Raw genomic sequence first — 21,095 nt, 5'->3', positions numbered from 1 at the left:
ATACAATTTTTATGGCTATGTAAAAGTAAAAACATATAAGAGATAAGATAATAAATCGCATTACGTAAAGCAATTAAATGCAATGCAGTGCATTTTTAAATTCAAACACAAAAAAAAAATGCATCTCACTATAAACGATTTTTCTTTTAGAGTATATTCAAGTGCATAGAATTATTATCATATTATGAGTGTATACGCAACGAAAATCAACAAACAAAAATGGTCATAGCAATCCTATATAAAATCTCTAAAAATTTTTACATATACTAAAGATGATATCAAAAAATGTAAGAAATTAAACCAGAAATGTACAGATTTTAAACAAAATTTTCCTCGCATAACTGGTTTAAATTTTTCCTTTCGCTCTCTTCTGTTATGTTATTTTTATTTCGTTTTTCTACAGACATACATACGTATGTGCATATAGAGGAACGCATAAACAAAACTGAAAATATTAAAATGATATGTGGGTATTACATGGTGTCTATGGAGATAAACACTGTTTAAATTTTCAACCAAAAATTAAGTAAAATTTTGAGCAAAATTAGTGGATATTGCTTTTGAAGAATATAGGACTTTGTATTATTTATCTCAAATATAACAAAATCGTATTATGTGTATCCAACACTTCGAAACACAAAAAAATATTGAATAAATTGAAATAGCGGGACCTGAATTTAATACTTTATGAATGACCGATCTTTACGGGATATGGCGGCCAAACTGAAAGAACGCATAAGGATCCAATGATTTTAATGATTTAGGAGACCAAAGAAACTAACACCTACTCTTTCTTTTCAAATGCAGAATCACACACATCAATGAATCACACTGTAACCGAATATAAAAAATTACAATTTATTAGTCATTTATAAATTTTTAAAATCACTTACAATTCAATGTTATAAAAAAAAAAAGATACTCCCGATTTTGGCTGTGAAAAACCAGAAACAAATTTTTTACTGTCCATTACTCCTTTTACTTAATTATGTTAAAAATAAATATAAAAAAGTTTTGTATACTTTCGCCTTCAATCGAACGTTAAATGAATTTTTTATATTCGAAATGAAAGTGAAATTTTATTTTTGAAAATTTTGTTTTAGGCATTACATAGGATAGGTGAAAAAAATGGCTTAAAAAAAATAAGAATTTAAAAGACAACAAAAAAAAAATTTAAACCAGTTTTGTCCAAATACCTGTCCTATAAAAATGGTGAATACTGTAATAAGCATTTTCAATTTCAAAGTTAATATGCTTTTGAACTGGATTTTTACAATAATTTTTATATTGTTTGTGAATAAATTTTTGAATTTATTAAAAATATTAGAAATTATATGTACACATTTAATGAAATTCAATGTAGCATTGACCTATAGATTAATGTAAAGGTTTTTCATTACAATTTTTAAAGGTAAGATCAAGCAGAAGCTTTTAATTCGAAATGTAGTTTTCATTTTGAAGTACAAGAATCTTTAGTAAAAAAATAGAGGTCGTCATACTAAGTATGGCATTGAAATTTTGTAAACATGTTGAATACCTAATGGACATGTTGGATAATACAAGGAATACATCTGTTTTTAAATCCAATTGATTAAAGTAATATTTCAGTTTCGTTTATAATTTTTATAACAAATATGTAATAGATACCGCTTTCGGATACTGTTTCTAAAAAATAGTGGAAAACGAGAATAGTTGATAGTGTCAACGTTATGGTACCCGTATACAAATGAGGTATTTTAAGCACTATATGTTAATTGCCACACTGTTTTACACATACTCCTGGTTTTTTATATGTATAGTGCTTTAACACATATATCACAGATACCACACTCACTTATCAATATTTCAAAAAAATTTTATTGAAAATAATAATACTACATTCATTTATGCAAAATTTCAGCACTGCGATTTTAGTAGTTTCCATAATATGCGACCAAATGATATTCGAAATTGTATGGCAGCTATCACAAGGAGCCAAGAAATTTCAACGAATTTTATCACAAATAGAAGCCCTAATAATATATTTCTTTGCGCGAAATTTCAAAATTATTGTTTCAATAATTTCTGAGATATACCCAAATAGTTTTTTAAATTGTAGGACGGCTACCAGAACACCTGCTTCGGACACATTCAATTTAAATAGGGTTCTGGCAAATTTCGTGAGCTTAATCCAATTAGTTTTCGAGTAATCACTGGGATGGACGCACAGACAGATGGATAGACATGGTTAAAAAATTCAGATATCTCAGATTATTATTTCTTGGTGTTACAAACGGTAAGGCAAATTTAGTATACCCTTTGAACATACGTTCGTACGAGTATATTTACCGTAAATATTCAATAATATTTATCCAATAGAATTCAGTAGAATGATTTCAAGATTTTATCCAATTCTAAATTACCTAGACAAGTACCTACTCGTAATCTGGAGAACTGTTAATATAGGTATTTTATTTTCCACAATAAGTCTAATTTTTATGATGATGGGTGTGTAATTCTGATACCAAATCAATTCAAGCAAAGTTATGTCATTCTTAAAGGATACACAATATATTCGTTTAATTATAAGAAAAAGCATTCGATCAACAATCTAGACTATTTAATCAATAATTCAAATTATTTGATTAATAATTTATAAACGAAACAGAAATTTGCATTAACATTTTCAGCCATATTTAAATTAAAAAGTACGAAAAAAGCAATGACTTCAACAAAATTTTCATTTATTTTCATTTTCAATAATCAGTTGTCTCTGAATGTTTCGTCCAAAAATTGTTTAAATATTATTAAATGATTTTCAAATGAATGAAATTAAATTTCACTTCAAAAACAATTTGTCATACACCTTTCCTATATACTTTTTTTTTTTGTTTTTAATTTAACCACAAAATAGTCTACGTTTTTATTAATTTATTTTTGTAATTAATTTATTTGATATTTGTACATATTATTTTTAAAATGATTTTTTCTTATTTTATATTTTTTCAGATTTCAATTTTTACACCATTACTCTTCTCAATTATTTTAACTTTAGAAGTTGATGGGGAGACAAATACATATTTTAATGATGAAATAAATGAACCACCACCACAAATGGAAACGTTTAATAATTACGAGGTATGTGAAATAAATTTTACTTAACAATAAAATGAATACTGGCCGCACAAATAAAACGTATTATGCTTACTTCTTAACATTTCAAATTATTGAACTTTCACATACATTATTTTTAACACTAGTGTTTCAAATTCAAATAATTTTTCCTACATTTACATAATGATATTTGTAGATCATCTTCAGATATGCTCAATACTTTTCAATTACTGGCCATCAAACCAGTAGACCGTTAAATTCTAAAATATCCATTCCTAAACCGATTCTTTGTTGTAATATAACTCACAATCCCAATACAAAAACGTGCAGTTCGAAATAAATTGAATTTGAACTTCGTCCGGAGATACATACAAAAAGAGCTGCGCATCACGGTTTAAAAGAAATCCTATTGAAGATGAGTAATGAAAAAACAACTGAAACGTATTGATGCTTTAAAATAGGTTCTCATAATTTATTGCAAAGGCAGATATGCTATGAAAAGGGCAGGCAAGGACATGACATTGAAAAAGTAAATCATTATCTCGTGTTATTCGTTCAAGCAATCGATTTTCAAATATTCAGGCTGGTTTGAGTAAGATTAGCCTAAACCATCTTTCGACATATTTCTTCGACTTAATTCACCAAATTTATACCGATTTTAGTATAGTTAATTTTTAACACTCTTTAGCACATTGTCGAAAGCTTATTGCAAATATATCCAGCTTCATAAAAATAAAGTATACCTAAACTCACATTGCTGTTTCAGCTTGGAGTTTTCAAATTTTTATTTTCTCTTATTTTCATTCAAACGAATAGCAAATATTGTCTTATTACACGCACTATCTATATCACTTTCTTTCTTAAGTTTGTTAAAACATAACTATTAAAAAGCAACGAACAGTACGAGAATTCCAAAAAATTATATGAAATGTGAGTTTTCGTTTATTGTAAAATAATTTTCCTATAATTTTCCATTAACATATCAAGTTTTTCTGGTATTTTAATTAAATACTTCAAAAAAAAAAAAAAAAAAACTTTTATATAAATTAATTAAAAACAGATATTTATTTATTTTGAGCAGTGACAACTCTTTAGCACCTATTGTTAAATAATCTATAATAAAAATGTTAATATTTACTTGGATTTAATTGATTTTTCTTATGTTTATTTTTTAATTTATTTTCCAGGAAATGCGAAAATATTTGGAAAACAATTCAAATGTTGAATTAATAGACAATCCTACTTTTGATACTTATTTATCTGCATATAATTTGCATCATAATAAAGAAAATAAGCCGGAAACATCACAAAGTTTATCTATGCAAAAGCGGTCAAAACGACGTGCATTGCCATTTCCTTATGATTTTATAAAATTTGAATTGTCAGATGCCAGAGAACCTGATGCAATTACAAAAGAATTTTTAAAAAAATATCGTGAAAATGAGCGTAAAAGTAAAGAAACAGCTCGAGTCAATGACCGTGGACGAGCAGGAAAAAAATTTGAAGACACCTTAAAATTAGAAAATTTTACTCAATTTGAATTGGATGAAATTATTTCGACGACAACGCAACAAACTCTTCTGCAAAGTAATAAAACTTTAACAACTCCGAAAACTAATAAAATACGAAGAATAGCAAGACGTATTGCACGTAAAAAAATAAATCAAACTGCATCGATTAAAAGAATTGACACTAATATAGAAGAAACCTCAAATCAATCTAAAGACGATGATTTAGAAATCCATGAAACTCAAAATGTTCATTATTATGCAGCTGCACCAACTGGAGAAGGTATGACTAAACACAAAATATCGAATATATTTCCACATGAAGTTCATAAAGCTATCGATTTCGTATTAGCCGAAAATAAACAAGCTCAATCCACATCACATGTTAATAGTGGTAAAGGGGCACATTTAAAATTTATTCAAATTCCAATTTACCATAAACAACCATACTATGGTGATAAAATAGCATTATATCAAGCAACTAAAGTAAGCAATAAACATCATCCAAGCGATTATGATGAAGCTTATAATAAATATTTACATTCGTATTCATTACCTTTAACAGCAACTAATGTAGAATTTAAACAATCACCGCAACAACATCAACAACAACTCCAAGGCATTTCTGAAGAAAAAAAGAATCCTCATTATAGTTTACAAAGTCATCAACATCCACATTATAGCACTTACAATCAATATCATCAACAGCATCCAAAATATTACACAATACAAACACCAACAGCTAATTCTTTACTTTCACAGCAACACGAAAATTCTTTGCATGAAACTAAACAATATGCACCTCCTTCTAATATTCCTGTAGCAACTTCACATCAAAATCAAATGCTTGATGCAAGTATGAGTAATGTTAATTCAGGTCAAACTAAAATAATGGAAAATAATTTAAGTCAAAATCATGAAACAGGTGCTTTAACTGCATTACCAGAAATTAATCAAGTTCATACAATAATTCAACCACAGGCTGTTGCGGTAAAAGTTATACCAGAAATTAATTATGTTTTTCATCAAGATATTGCAGCCACTCCAGTCACTTTAAAACTTACACAATCAAATGCACCAATATCAACTTATACAGCCCCATCTGCACCAATGAAAATATTAAATGACGATAGTAATGATAAATCAGTTCAAACTATTGATATGGAAAAATCAGTTATGCCACAATATACATACAAAAATTATGATCCCCATGTATATGCACCAATAAGTTTACAAAATGAGATGTTGGCTAAAGCAGTATTAATAAATCATGGATATAAATTTGATGATTTAACAAACACAGCTGGTAGTACAGATGGTAACGCAGGTAATATTCCAGGAAAAAATAATATCGAAGCCAGTAGTCCTGATGTAGACGATTTAAATGAAAAATATTCCATTAAACAATCACCATCTCCATCACCATCACAGTTATATATCCCTTCAACAACACCAATCAATTATCATAGTTATTTACATAGTACTACAGAAATAGCACCATTAGAACAAAAACTACATAAGCAACATAATGGGCAAACAAAACAATATCACAAACAATTATTAAGTATTACCACACCAAGCAATTATATTGAAAATTCAACACCGCATTCACATACCAATACCAATAATAATAATAATAATAATAATAAAAATAATGATAAAGAATCACATTTTGAGACTAGCAGTCAACATTATAATGAATTATCATCATTAATTGGTAAATCTCCAACAGATCAAATACATGGTTTAAATTATTTAATTGAAAAAGAATTACAAAATAATCAATTTAAACCTAAAGATAAAGTACGACCGCAAGACAATCGCGCCCCAATACTATTTCATCCAGATTCAAAAAATGGTGGTGATAATTTTAGAGGGAAAAGTGTCTATATTAATGAATATGGTTATAAGCAAATAAAAAATGAGAATTCCGCTTCATCAGGTACAATGATTACATCAACAGAGAAACCTATTAAAGAAGAAGAACAACAGCAGCATGATATTAATAGTGTTGTTCATATAACACCACCACCACAATCACCGGCAACCTCATATAAACATATCTATAATTTATCACCAAATTATAAAATTGGTACAAAGTTATATGGTTTAAATGCTTTTAAGGATACAAGTGGCCATGGGGTGAGTTTAATTTTTATTTATACATTTATAATTTTTTATTTTAGAATTCGCTGGTAGCTACTGTAATTCGTTCTATTACATCATGTCCTTTAAATTCAAATTTCAAAGTTAGTTTTTACTCTTACAGTCTTACATGAAAATGATCTCCACATAATTCAGTAATGCCGGTACTATTTTTCGGACACATTAATCCCGAATTCTGAGATCCTGAAAACCATAAATGGTTTTCAGTGAAAAATATTACAGAAAAGCATTTACCAGACCATAGATTATTCAATAATAATAAAGCGTGAATCGATTTTACTAAAATCCTTGTTCTTTTATCCACACCATACAATTGTTTTTACGCTTCGTTCCATTTTCTATTTTTTTTTTAACAATTTAATAAAAGAAAAGAACATTTTGCTTTTTATTTCTTAAGAAGTTTGTCCTTTTGTTTTTTCTTCTCTTTCATCTTGTTTTATTAATTTTATTTTATCTATTCCTTTTTATTTCCATGTCTTTTGTTTTACTCCTTTTGACAGTTACCCGACAATATCGGTATTTATTAGGAATTACGCTTTGAATTTCCATGTAAATATTATAATATTAGAAATGCTGGCTTTTTTTTTGTTATCATAACCATTATTATGACCATGATGGTAATGGTAATATGATAATAATGGCAATATATTTTAAATGAACTCAATCCACAAAAGACTTTTCCACTTTTTACAGAGACAAGACGGTTATTATAAAATTTATTATATTTGATCTAAGGGGAGTAAACTTTATCAGAATTTCACAAAAACTTTACCTCAAAAGACCTCAAATAGGGATTACGTAACACTTGCGTCCGAAGAGTGACCGCGCTGATATTCTTAAAAACGCGCTAATTCTCATAGATCAAAACTTCAATAAAATATTCTGCAACCATAGTAGTACTTACAAAATATTTTATTGAATATTGCTACTAAATGGCTTACCTCTTGGCGCTTCAAATGGTCGAAACTTCAGTTCTTTCTTATTAAGTTTGAATCTATTTTCTTATTTGAAAAGCAGTTTAAAGCGAGACATCAAATCTATTTTATCATCGATAATTTATGGCTTTGTTTGAGTGCAAAATGAACTTTCAGTCACTATTTTCGTGGTAAGGGAAAAATTTATATTCAAAAATAAACCTTTTAAAAGCTACAAAGTCTATATTAGTTAGAAAGTAAAAAAAAAAGCAAGACAACAGAGGGGTGAAAAAGGATAAAGTAATTTTGTAAATGAAATAAAATTGTAAATTTTCTTAACTTGCCTCCAATTTTTTTTTTTTTGTAATTTTGCTTGCTTTTTTCCTTTCGTATAATCAAAAAAAAATAATTGTTTTTTATTTTAATTTGAAGTTTAAAAAGAACCAAACCGATTAACATAAAAGCAATTTTATATTTAAAAATACATCCTTTTTAACAAGAAAATAACAAAAAAAAAAAAGAAGAAGTAATGGAATTCAAGAAAATTCAGGACTTAATGAAACATCCCTTATTTCATTTTATAAAAAAAAATAAAACTGATGAATTCAAATAAATGAAAGTTAAATTTTTCTTTTGTTTTTTTATTTCTATTTGGTTTCTGTTCTAAATGATTTTATTGAATGAAAGCAAGTTTTATGAATTAATTTAACGTTTAGAATACCAAATTTACTTTCAATGTGATCCAAGACAAATTGGCAAATTTTTATTTAAAAGCAAATAAAAGCAATATTAATTTTGTTCCCTGCCATTAATCGGTTTATAGCGAAATTAAGAAACGGTAAAATTTCAATAAACGTAATACTCCAAAATTTTGACGTTGATTTCAGTTAAGCAACTACAAATTCACTTTTCAAAACATGTGAAAATTACCCAATTTTTTACCTACTTTCATTTTCTAAATTACTTCCATGACGCGCTTTGTTCTTTCACAGCAAGTCTTCTTGAAAGTAATATTTTTACATACTCCGAAAATTTAAAGAATTTCTTAAGTATCCTGAAAATATTTTTTTAAGCGTATTTTGTAATAGTAAAAATAATTAAAAAGGTAGAAGGAAAACAAAAAGAAATTATAACAATAGTAAAATAAAGTCTGGTAAACAAGTTTTTAAAATGTTTGCACAACAACCACAGTTTAATTTTTAATAGATTTTGTTGTTTCCTGGATATTTGTACATCTTTACAATTATCGTTACGTTACATTGAAAATTTATCAGTTTTTAGCATTTTTTCAAAAAAAAAATTTCGAAAGAAAGGGGCTATTATTTTCACTGTGCTGGGACGTCAGTCCGTTCGACCTTACGTCCGGGGACATGTTTGCAAAACTTCTACACTGTTGAAGATAAAAATCTAAAATTTATATAAATACAGACATTCACTAGAAAACTTATTTTTGTAGAAAATTTTTAAATATCTGCCCCCCCCCCCCTCCAAATGACACTTTTTAACTATTTGTTGTAGCGAAACTAAAAGCATTTTTCAAATTTTGTATAAATGCAGAAAAGTAGTGACTGATTTCTTCTGCCACGAATTCAATTTAAAAAAAAAAATCAAAATGGGTGTTAAAATTTACCGTTATCTAAAATCTATTTTTTCCTAATTTTTGATATCGTTTATGCTCTAGACCTCAGATTGGAGGAGTCTGAAATTTAAGCTGCTTTTAGACACAGTTATAAATAGTTAATTTCTCAAGTTAGTAAATTCCATGCTATTAATAAATATAATTAATATTCTTAACTCAAGCAATTAACCCTTAAATTCAAGCATTAAGTTAAAAGCTCTTTCAATTGCTTTTCGTTTTATTCCAATTATTTCAATCACATTGTTTTTGAAAACACTGTTTTCACTTGCTGAAGGGAAAAATGCTACATTACAAACTATTGGTTTCAGCCAACTTTATTTTTTATTAATATAGACAAAATAGAATAAAACTTTAAGGATTTTAATAAAAAATATTGAAAAAACTGCAATTATAATACTGTAAAACTAGTCTATTGTAAACACCTCAAAATTTCATGTGATTTAAGATAAAAGAAACTATTGCTTAATAACTTCTTATTTACTGAAAATATTCATGAAAGAAAGACAGTTACAGTTATTGTTATTATAATATTAACATTGTAATTTTTAATTACATTACAGCTGTAATGTACAATGCATTGAACATTTAACAAAAAAAGTTTATTTAAGGTATGCTCCTTTGGAATGCATAATATGAATTTTTTAATAGATTAACAGACTATAAGTATTTATATCCCCTTAAGACAACAACTATTTCAGAACTGTAGTCAATAAATCGGTAATGAACTTAGTAACTAAAATACAGAAAAAACTAGAATTTTTAATGTCCTTTTGTTAATTAATTGTAATATTTAAATCAAAATTTCTACAATTTTTACCACTTTAAATTTACCATACAAATTTTGTCAACAATTAATATGTCTCCATATCACACCAAAAAAAAAAACCAAAATATCAATTAAATATTAAAATTTCAGATTTGACATTATGAACCTAACATCGTCGTAACAATCAATTAGGCTTATTAAAAGCGATTTACTTTTTAGTTTTCTAATTGTCATCCAATTTTTATGTAACTTCTTTGCTTTTCCTTTTCTATTTTATTTTTAAATAGAACATTTTTCTTCTTCTTTCTCTTGTCATTGTCTTGTAGTTCATGTTTTTGTTTTTTTTGTATTAACTTTTGTTACATACAAGAATTATAGCTGATAAGTCAAGTTAGATCCGAAAATAAAAAAAAACGAAACTGAAAATAAATTTAATTTTAAAGAGAAAATTTTTCGTTCATATCCATTTAGAACAAGTTCTAAATAAAATTACAACTAACAAAAAAATTTAAAAATAAAATAGGGAAAAAAATAGAGAAAATTTCATTTCCACAAAATAAAGGAAATCTGTCAACAAATTGGATTTTTTCTAGAGAAAACTAAAAAAAAAAAAATTACTTTTTTTTTTATCCTTCATCCTGAATTCATCTTCAAATATAAACACAGAGACATGGGTCTACATTGGGGTCTACATTGAAACAAATACGAAAAAAAGTAATATTGAAAAATTTTTTTTTTTTGTTACGGTTTTCTTACTGTTATCGATATTATATATGGTGTAAGTTGAAAATTGTACCTTAACTTTTCAGATGTGACATTTGGAACGATTCCAAGGACATAAGCCTGAAGTTCTTTTCATTTTCCTATTCTTTTGTTTTTATTTTACATTTTTGCCTTATTACTATCAACCCTATATGTGTGTGTAAATAAGAATAGCAGCTATTATTGTCTGCAGATAAAAACAATTTTAAAATAAAATTTAGAATTACAAGAGATTAAAAAAAAAAAATAAACGAATTCTTTTGTTTTTATTTCAAATTTTTTGTGTTTTTTTTTTTTTGTTTTATGCGGTAAAACTGTAACAGAAAGAAAAATAAAGAAAAACTTCCATTAAGACAATAAAATAAATTCCAACCTTGTCGGACAAAAATAAAAAAGAAAACGTAAAGAAAATTTTATTACTAAAATTAAAATGAGAAAAATGTTACTAGTAATTTTATTTTTTTTTCCATTCTTGTTTGTTTTTTAATTCAAAAGGAAAAAGAAACAAAACCAAATACAGTTTAAAAGAATTTAAAAAAGAAACTAAAATGCATTTAATAAAAAATAAAAAATTGCATAATTCTCGGCGTTCAAACATAACAATTAAATCATTTTTTTTAATAGGCACTAACATAAAATCCAACTGCAATTGTGTTTTCTTTTGATCACCTTGGACATTCTGTTACTGATTTCGAATACTGATATTGGAAACTGGTAACTTGGATCGCATAGAAAATTTAATTTTTGTTAAACAATAATAATTATGTTTATTTCTATCAAATTAACATTAAATTAATATTATTTTTGAATATTTTCTGCTACAAGAGACACTGATTTTTATGCATATCTGAAATTGAAAACTAATTTATCCTGAGAAATTTAACTGAGATTTTACGATTCCGTCACATTTTCACGGAATATCCGATAAAGTAGACTTAACAGAAAACTCTTTAGCAAATGTGGGTGCCATAGATTGAGTCAAATAATAACGCCTTTAAAGAAATAGTATTTAAGGAAGAAGGGAAACAAAATCTTACACATGTCAATTATTGTAACTTAAAAAAAATTTGAACACTAAAGTCTTAATAAAATATGTTAAAGTTGTGTTTTCTATAGAGGATTTATTTAAACGAAAGAAAATAATATTTAAAAGCAAAAAATTAGCTTCGAATTTAAATTTTTTATTGTGTTCTTTTTTAAAGTCTTAAAACAAATTTAAATCAAATTTATATGAAGTTCACGTACGGAAATAGTAAGATACGCAATAATTGAAAAGAAGTTTAATGCCACATAAATCAAATGATGCCACATAAATCAAATGGTAACTGATTACTGCCTTAACAAATAAAACAAATAATTGCCACCTTTTAATAACTATTCTGGCAGAACTCTTCAAAAATGAAACAAATTTTCGCAAACCGATTTATGTGGCTTAAATTTATAAACACGATGAAAGGCAAAGTTTAATTTATTCCCTCCTTTCCAATGTAATATAAAAATAAGAGCATATTTAAAATATTCGAAAGAATCGGCTTAATTCTCTATAATCGACTTAATTTACAACTGCTACGAAAACGAATTTTTGCAAAATTTAAAAGGAACAAATCTTTGATTCATTTGAATAGGAAGAAAGACTCAATAAATAAAAAACGTAATTGCATGTCTCGTTCTAACCACAAAAATTAAAGATAATGTCAAAATTACTGTTATTTCGGAACATCAAAATTCAACATTGCTAACTTTTTCTTTTCTAATTTTCATTTTTGATATACGCGTAGTATAAACTTTTTACCAGGGCTTTTCCATTAAATGCAAAAATGTTTTTCATGCTGTACCTGTTGCATGAAAAACACAAAAAAAAATCATATATGTATGTATGTATGAACGTCATAATTTCCTTTTATATATAATATATATATAATTTTTTTTTTCAATTCAAATCATTTTAAAATGAATTCAAGAGTTAAACAAGAAAATAAAAGCATAAAAAATGAGTAATAGAAGAACATTTTATAATCATCTAGGTGTGATAGTAGTGGGCTGCACTTATATGATACTTCATAATTGTAATAACAGTATTTGAAAAAAAATTTTTTTTCTGAATTATACTTAAAAGTAACCACTATTTAGCAGTGGTATAGGTAGTTCTTTTAAATAGAAAAACATAGAACTATAGAAATTTATATAAAAGTTATAAAATAAACTACGTAAACAATATAGGATGTCCCAGTAAAATAAGGTACTAGAATTGAATAAATAAGCTAAACTAAAACACAATTTAAATTTAATTAAAGCCGACACAGTTCTTAAGATTAAGTGAACTAGAAAATAAAAAAAAAATATAATACTGTCATAATTCGGTGCCAATGATGCGAATATTTGACTGAGATGACAGCATTAGAGGGGTAGGGAACCGAATTTCTCATTCTGATTTTCCAATGTTTCAATCATTCTCAAATTCCCCACCTTTCGGCTGAAATATCAAATTATACTGGATATAATAAATTTAAATCAAACTAAGCCGATTGTATGTGAAGAATCTTACGTAAACTGCCGAAAATAAAAACAAGAAATTTTATTTAAAGAAAAAAAATTCTTGTTGTTACAAGAAATTTAAAACAAAATATTGTTCGTTAAGTGCAACAATAATAACAATAATTATATAAGACCGCTTAGACTTATTACTATGATTTCTTATTGAATCATTCGTAAGGCTAATATTACTGGCCCATATTACTAATTATCAATACCACGTATAGCCGATTATTTTTATTATTAATTTTTTATAAGAATAACGTCCGCCTTGAAAGCGATATATCACTACTTCAAGTCCAGTTCAAGGAGAAAATGGACTTTTTTTTTATTTCTCTGTGTTGACTCTGTTCCTTTGATTACGTCATTTCTTCTGTTCTGAATATTGTATGAAGAAATTTTCTATTAGAGTTATTCTTACCGGTACAACTTATACCCATACTACAAAGTAATTTACTAGATTTTTTTTAATTTTTTGAAATACAGTTTGCATGTGTGTAAAATTCCAAAAGTGTCAAAATGTACAAAGTTAAGTGTTAGATATGATGTGAATGTGTTATATACAGGTGAACGATGAGGGTTATTACAACAGAAAAAAAAAAAAAAACAATCAAAGAAAATAAAAATTTTTAGAGAAGACCGCACTATAAAAATTGTGACGAATGTTATAACTTAAGAAGATTTAAATTGTAGTGTAGTACAAAAAAAGAAAAGCAGAAAAACATAAAAAGAAAAATTCAAAACTGTTCTGACACTACATGAATGTCTGAAATTGTCATAAGTATTAGTACACGCTTGATATTAAATTGTAATCTAGTACTTTATTTTATGGTTGTTAAATGCTTAAGGACTCTCTCATTTCTCCATTACAAAATTAAATATATGTTAAATGCTAGATGTATGTATGTATGTGCTTGTATAATAGGGAAATTAAAAGAGAAAGTTTTAGACATTTGAGAGTGTTTTTTTTTTTCTTCTTTTAATAAAATATTTATTTAAATTCTAGTAAAAACTATTTTTTTTTCGTATATGAATAATAATTATCAGATTAAACTGAAACTTAGAATTTTATACAATAAAAAGAGAAATGTAGCTGATGTCTGCTATTAAGATTAATTGCCACATAATTACTTTGAGTAACTTTTTCAAGTTTATGTCAAATCTGATTTTGTAATCCTGCACAGTGTGATCTTTTAATATCTTACACATTATGCCAAAAGAAATTTAAAGATTTTGAAAGATCATTGGGATGATTGTTATAATAGTATATAAATTTAAGAGTTTTAAATATCTCCTAAAATTTAGAAATAATTTGTAAAATATAGTTTTAAAGTTTACATCTTTGTTTTATGTTACCTTTGTTGTATTGTTATGACAATATAATTAGCCTCACAAAACTAATAAAAAGGAAATGATTTTCTAAAAAAACACCATGAAAAGAAAAAACTAATCACTGCCCTGGTTACTAAACTCTCGCGTAGAGAAAGCAACTCTCAAAGTAAACTTCAATTTTTAGGTCAAAAGAAATGGCAAAAAAGGGAGAAGTTTTCATTCAAAATAAATTTTATTAAAAATATATGTATTTCTTAAAATTAATAGAAATTTAATCGATACAGATCTGCCTTATTCTCATTAAAAATGATACTGAGTAAAATTTCGAGAAAAAATCAAAATAAATTTTAAATTGTAAAATTCTCATAGGGTAAATTCACCAAACAGTAAGCATATTTTCCTTTTATTTAAAACACTTTACGGATCTCCACATCTTGGGTATTTCAAATAATCAGTGCCAACTTAGACTTAATACAAAATATTTTCGACAAATTAAAGCAGTGAAATTTGAAAAATAGAATGTTTGATAAGAAATTTACATTCGAAAATTGTAGCATGGCTAAATTACTAAAACATTGTTGAAAATTTTGTTCCAAGTTTGAAAAACATCGATCATAGCATATAGAAATAATAATTTGTCGTTATTGATTACATTTATGTACATACATACAACTAATATAATTTAACCGAAAAATCTGCAAAAGTAAAATTTTTTTTAAAAATTAAAGATCAGCTATAATTATGCAAGAAATTATTTTTAAATTTTGAGTTAGATGAGCCTAAAAAGGAGCAATTAAATGCCTTTAATTATGAGCCTAAAAAGGAGCAATTAAATACCTTTAATTACTAATTTCTCTTATACTATACGAAAATAAGTAGAAAAATATTAAGCATGCAAGAAGAAATTACTTTTTCAATAGTTTTTTTTTCATTACTAAAAAATAATTTCAATATAGAAAATAAATTGAGAAAACATTTACGAACTAAATCGAAGTTTACCAGATTAATATAGTTCGGAAAAATTTTTTAACACGTTGCCTGTATCATAACCAGGACTGTGGACTAAATTATAAGAATTTCGTGTAAGAAAACTTTGCCCATTTCCTATTAATATTTTTCATAACGCGGATTAAAAATTAACTTAATCCTTAAGAGGAAATTGTCAACTTACTTCAAAAAAAAAAATTTTTGTTTTTTATTTCTATACTTTCTATACTATTCTATATATATATATATAAGTACTTTATTTCGACAACATATTACAAGTCACTTATATTAATAACAATAATTTTGAACTTGAAAGAAATTTTATAAAGTGCAAAAAAAAAAAAAAACACAAAATTATTGCGTCATTGAAAACTCATAATAAAATTCTCTGTTGTCACTTGAAAATTTCATTGAAATTAAAATGACAAAGTAATTCTTCAAATAGCACAAGCAAAACAAAAAAAAGAAAAAACTTAAGAATAGGAGAAATTTTATAAAATTTTGTATTTTTCATCAAAATTTAACATTTATCATTGTTAAGAATTGAAAACCAGGCTCTATGTGGCTTAAATTATCTCCCACTATACTAGCTGTGTACATGAACCAATATGGTATTCAAGGCATAAAAACATAAAAAAAATTAAAAAAAAAAAAATTTTTTTTTTTTTGTACTTTAAATTTCCTTCAATTGTGTGAAAAAAAATCCTGACAATTCATCAAAAAAAAAAAAAAAATTATGTTTTTCTTTAAAAATAAAATGAAAATAAAAGCGAAAACTTCATCAGACATTCCATTACTGTTTTAAAAGTGTCCTTTAGAATTAGACATGGTGCATTAAGATGGCGTATATATATTGTATAACAGTGTATTATGTATGTGTGTATGACGATGTTTTTCGTTTAACAGAAAATAAATAAAATTTGTCCTTCTTTATCGGAACGCAGTGATAAAAACAAAAAATAAATTTTATTTTTCAAAAGATTTCTTTTATAATCAACACCCATCATCATCAACATTCATAGGCATCAGTATCGCCATCATCATCATCATCATTGTCATCATAATTGTTATCATCATCAGCGTCATAATCATCGCACACCATCATTATTATTAGTCTCATCATAACTATAATATAGAAGATATAGAACCTATTATTTGTTATCATGATTTTTTGATATGACGCCATTATAGCCATCATCCGTAACGATTCCGTTGTTGATAACAAACAACTTTTAAACAAAAATATAATTTGTTTTTACTAAATTTTTCGTTTTTTTGTTTTTTTTATTATTTATTTGTGTTAGCAACTGTAAAGAATAACCGCGGTCATATAAAATATAAAAAAAAAAATAAAAATATAAACAAAATCTATGGTTTCTTTTCTACTGCCTTTTACTTGTTCTCTTTCTTTTGTTTTTCTTTCTTATTTTTTTTTTTTTTTTGCTATTACAAAGATTTCATCACACAATTACAAGACCTTAAAAAAAAAAAAAATTCACTTCTATCGTCGCCTTCATTTTGTATCTCCCCTCCCTTTTAAAATAATAAACTTGGTACGGATTCTATATTATAGAATAAAATAAAAAAAAATATATAAGACAAGAAAGAGACAGACATATACAAGCAATAAGAAAAAGAAGAAGAAGAAAAAAAAAATTTTAAATTATTAAAAGAAGAAAAAAAAACGCTTTATTCCAAAAGCTCTTCTCCATCACCTTTTCTTTTTTGTTTTTTGATCTTTGTGTAAAGTCCAACCCATGGTTCAATTTCTCACCAACCGAAAAAAAAAAAAACAAAAATATTTTAAAACTTTCCTTGACAACTTTCGGATATTAAAATTATTTTTTGGAGATTCCGTTATTAAGATAAAACAATATAAACGAATTAATGTAATACACAGAAGCCCAGCCATACGTGTCTATGTTACTATTATAATAAACAACAAAGAAGTTGGGTAACTTTAATATTAGCCTTCGTTTTCGCTGACATTCCATAAATGACGCGAAAATGGAATCAGAATCGTAATCGGAGTCAAAATTGCTGTTGAAGAATTGAAGCCAAAGTAGGATTTACGGGATCAAATCGGGAGTTGAAATCAATTTTCGAATTTCCATAATTGCTTATCGTAATTTTATGAAAATTTCCGTTCAAATGCTAAAAAGCAATGTTCTTTCTACATTTAAATATAAACTTAAAAATAAATTCATTATACCTACTCAATTAACTTCGACCTCTAATAAAAAATGAAAAAAAACAAAAAATTAAAAAGAAAAAAAAAAATTTTTTCAAAAGAAAATTTCATTGCTTTTGGGCGCTTTTCTTATATAATTTTCTCCCTGCTTTGTATTTTTTTTTTTTTTATAATATTTTGTACTCTTATTATTCGATGGCACTTAAGTCTTAAGCCAATTTTAACCATTACCACTGACTGCTTCATTCTTTTTCTGTTCACCACCAAAATATATATACATATATTTGATATAGTTGTATATATATATATATATATATATAATAATAATAAAATATGATGGTTTTGGTATTAATTTGTATCCTTTTAGCTTACGGCATATTGTTTTCACTTGAAAAGAAAGGGATTTTCATGTAAACAAATGACTTAAATGTTATACAAAAAGAAAAAAAATTAATAACAAATATTTATAGATTTCTATATATTATATCAACTTTTTATATATATGTATGTTTATATATATATATACAAATTGGATATTCAAAATATTTAAAACAGGACTTATAATAAAGTCTTTTAGTGTTGTCTAAATAATTGGTTTTGAATATAAAATACATTTTTCATTCATACTAATAAGTAAAAATTGTGTATTAAGTGTGTATGTGTGTGCATGTACAGTGGATAGGGTAAAATGCTACTAAAGTAAAAGTTTCTATAAGAAATTCAAGAATTTTATTAAAAATGCAAAATAAAATCTAAAGTTTCCGCAGTAGAAAATCTTTGATATGCTTTAATATAAAAATGCGGAAACTAATTTTCTTTAATATTAAGGCTCCCACATTTCGTTAAAAATTTGTAAAATATTTTAACAAAAAATTTTCATATTATTTTTAGTAAATAAATTTGAAAATTTATTAAATTTAATTGGATTGATCTTTATTTTAATTATAAGAACACGTTTTTCCGAAATAATCCGGAATTTTCAAATCGTGTCGTCAAAGGAAACGGCAATGGTGGAATTTTATACCATATAGAATTTAATGGAAGCATATTGTTATTATTTAAAGTGGCATGAGCTTCAGTCAAATTTTTATATCAAAAACTGTATGTGCTCAAACAATATTCCGCTATAATTGTGCTGAATTCACACCACTCACGATAAACTTCAATAATTGTGCCGAATGAAATAACTATAAAAAAAATAGTGAAAAAGGAGAAATGTAAATTGAAATACAAGATTGTAACAAGAACATGTTCCGTCCCAAAATCATGGACATCATCATTGAATTATTTACATGGTTACAAAGCAAAATTACTTATTGTCGATATAATTTGCTTGTACACTAAATTTTTGCCTAAATTAATAGATCTATGTTAAATAGAATTATTTGCAATTAAAAGAAATTTATCTTTAAAAAATCTTTTTTAACGGGATTTCAATTAAATAGACCAATATGAATGTGCCATACTATATACATAGAACTGTATCTGAAAAAAAACTCTTTATTAATAGAACCTACGTATGTACCACAGACCATCTTTAACCACTTATATTGCATTTTGATTATAATTATAAAAATTATCGCAATATGGAAGTTTTTTTTTTATTTTTAATGGCAATTATTCATTTATTGGCTTTCTAAAATCTTGCTAAAGAATACATACACACAACATAATATTTCAATTGGACATTTCACCACAAAATCAAATTTATTGTACCTAAAAAATAATATGGTTGTCCTGGTCCCAATTGGATTCTAATTAAAAATTTAATTTAAAAATTTCTAATTACATTTTTTGTTTTTATTTTTTTCATCTTTTCCTAAAACTCACCATAAAACACCAAACACTTAATAAAATAAATTTATTCAATATATATTTACATATTTGAAAAATCTAACCAAATTATCTAATTTGAAGTGTGAAAAATGCAGTGCGGACAAATCGTTTTTAAATAGAAAAAAAATTCTAATTTATACACAAAAAAGAAAAAAACAAAAATCCCGAAATGTAGCATTTTAATGTTGGAATGTGTGAAAAATACTTTTGAACGCAATTATTTGGTTTTTCTGTGAGTTTTTTGTTTTTTTTTGTTATGCATTTTGCATTTTTGGATAATTACATGTTTTCCTTTCAAAGTAAGAAGGCATAAGTGGCATTGCGGAAAGGGTTGAACTATTTTGAAATGCGTTAAAACTTTCTATTATAGGTCTATTTACTTTGTTAAGTAAATGTGCTTTGAATTAAAATGAAAATTTATTTTTTCTCCATTATAAAACAATATAGTACTTTGAGGTAATTGGACCTTTCAATTGGAAAAAAAAATTTGCTCTAATTTTAGTTGAACGATATTTTTACATAACAAAAAATGGCTTAATTGCTGGTAATTTGAACTTTGGCAAAAAAAAGTGTCTTAATAGCTTCTTGTCACGTAAATAGGCCTGTAAATTTTTATACTCGTTTCGTTCGAACCATATCTCTAGTGTACTATGAAACCCCAATTAAGATTTCATATAAAACCAAATTAAAATATGTTTTTACTCACTGATAACGTCTTCACCACACTTTTCAACTCATTTTACCAGTTATTCCAGGCTCGCCTCTCTCACTGGCAAATTAATAAGAAAAGTACTGAGAACCATGAACTCTTGAGAAATTATTTAAACGAAACTACTATTTAGACATCCCCAGCCTTCTTCAATTCCGTTGCGATATTTTTTTGTGAATATTATTAAGTGTTGAATATTTGTAAAATCACTTCTATAATTTTATTTAAAATTTTGCTTATTAGGCAAAATTGTGTGCTAGTATTTTTGCAAAATCATTAAATTTGAACGTATTGAATAAAACGTTTCATATTGCAAAATTTTAATTTTTGACAAAATATACAAAGTAATATTTTTCTTAAATACTTAATTTACAATTTTGGTACCATTCACAACTTATTTGAACATAATTCACAAAAGCGTCCTTTAATGGACCGCTTTTAAAAAAATAGGCCTTAATTACTTGAAGTACTATATAAGTAAATGTTATAGCACAATATTATGACACTCACGTTGTAAATATTTGTATAGACTTCTACTATTGTAAAATAACGCAATTTTCATAATATGTGATGTGATGAACATTTAATTGTAAGAGCACGTCCAACATTGCATACATCTGTGAATTTTAATCCCACTTCTAATTTTAATTTAATTTGAAT

General features: G+C 25.9%; 1 protein-coding gene across 1 annotated transcript in view; it reads left to right on the top strand.

Moving 5' to 3' along the window:
- The window catches only part of LOC129612561 (GATA zinc finger domain-containing protein 7), a 54,301-nt gene that overhangs the window by 14,213 nt on the left and 18,993 nt on the right, over positions 1 to 21,095 (top strand). Inside the window, exons 2-3 of the mRNA XM_055526230.1 lie at positions 2,989 to 3,117; positions 4,281 to 6,743. Of these exons, the coding sequence (XP_055382205.1) occupies positions 2,989 to 3,117; positions 4,281 to 6,743 (2,592 nt within the window). The remainder of the gene's footprint in view (positions 1 to 2,988; positions 3,118 to 4,280; positions 6,744 to 21,095) is intronic.

Source organism: Condylostylus longicornis, unplaced genomic scaffold (assembly GCF_029603195.1).
Source record: "Condylostylus longicornis isolate FDR11 unplaced genomic scaffold, ASM2960319v2 ptg000075l, whole genome shotgun sequence".
Lineage (NCBI taxonomy): Eukaryota > Metazoa > Arthropoda > Insecta > Diptera > Dolichopodidae > Condylostylus > Condylostylus longicornis.
Note: the sequence above shows the minus strand (reverse complement) of the source record. Positions and strands in the feature narration are given on the sequence as shown.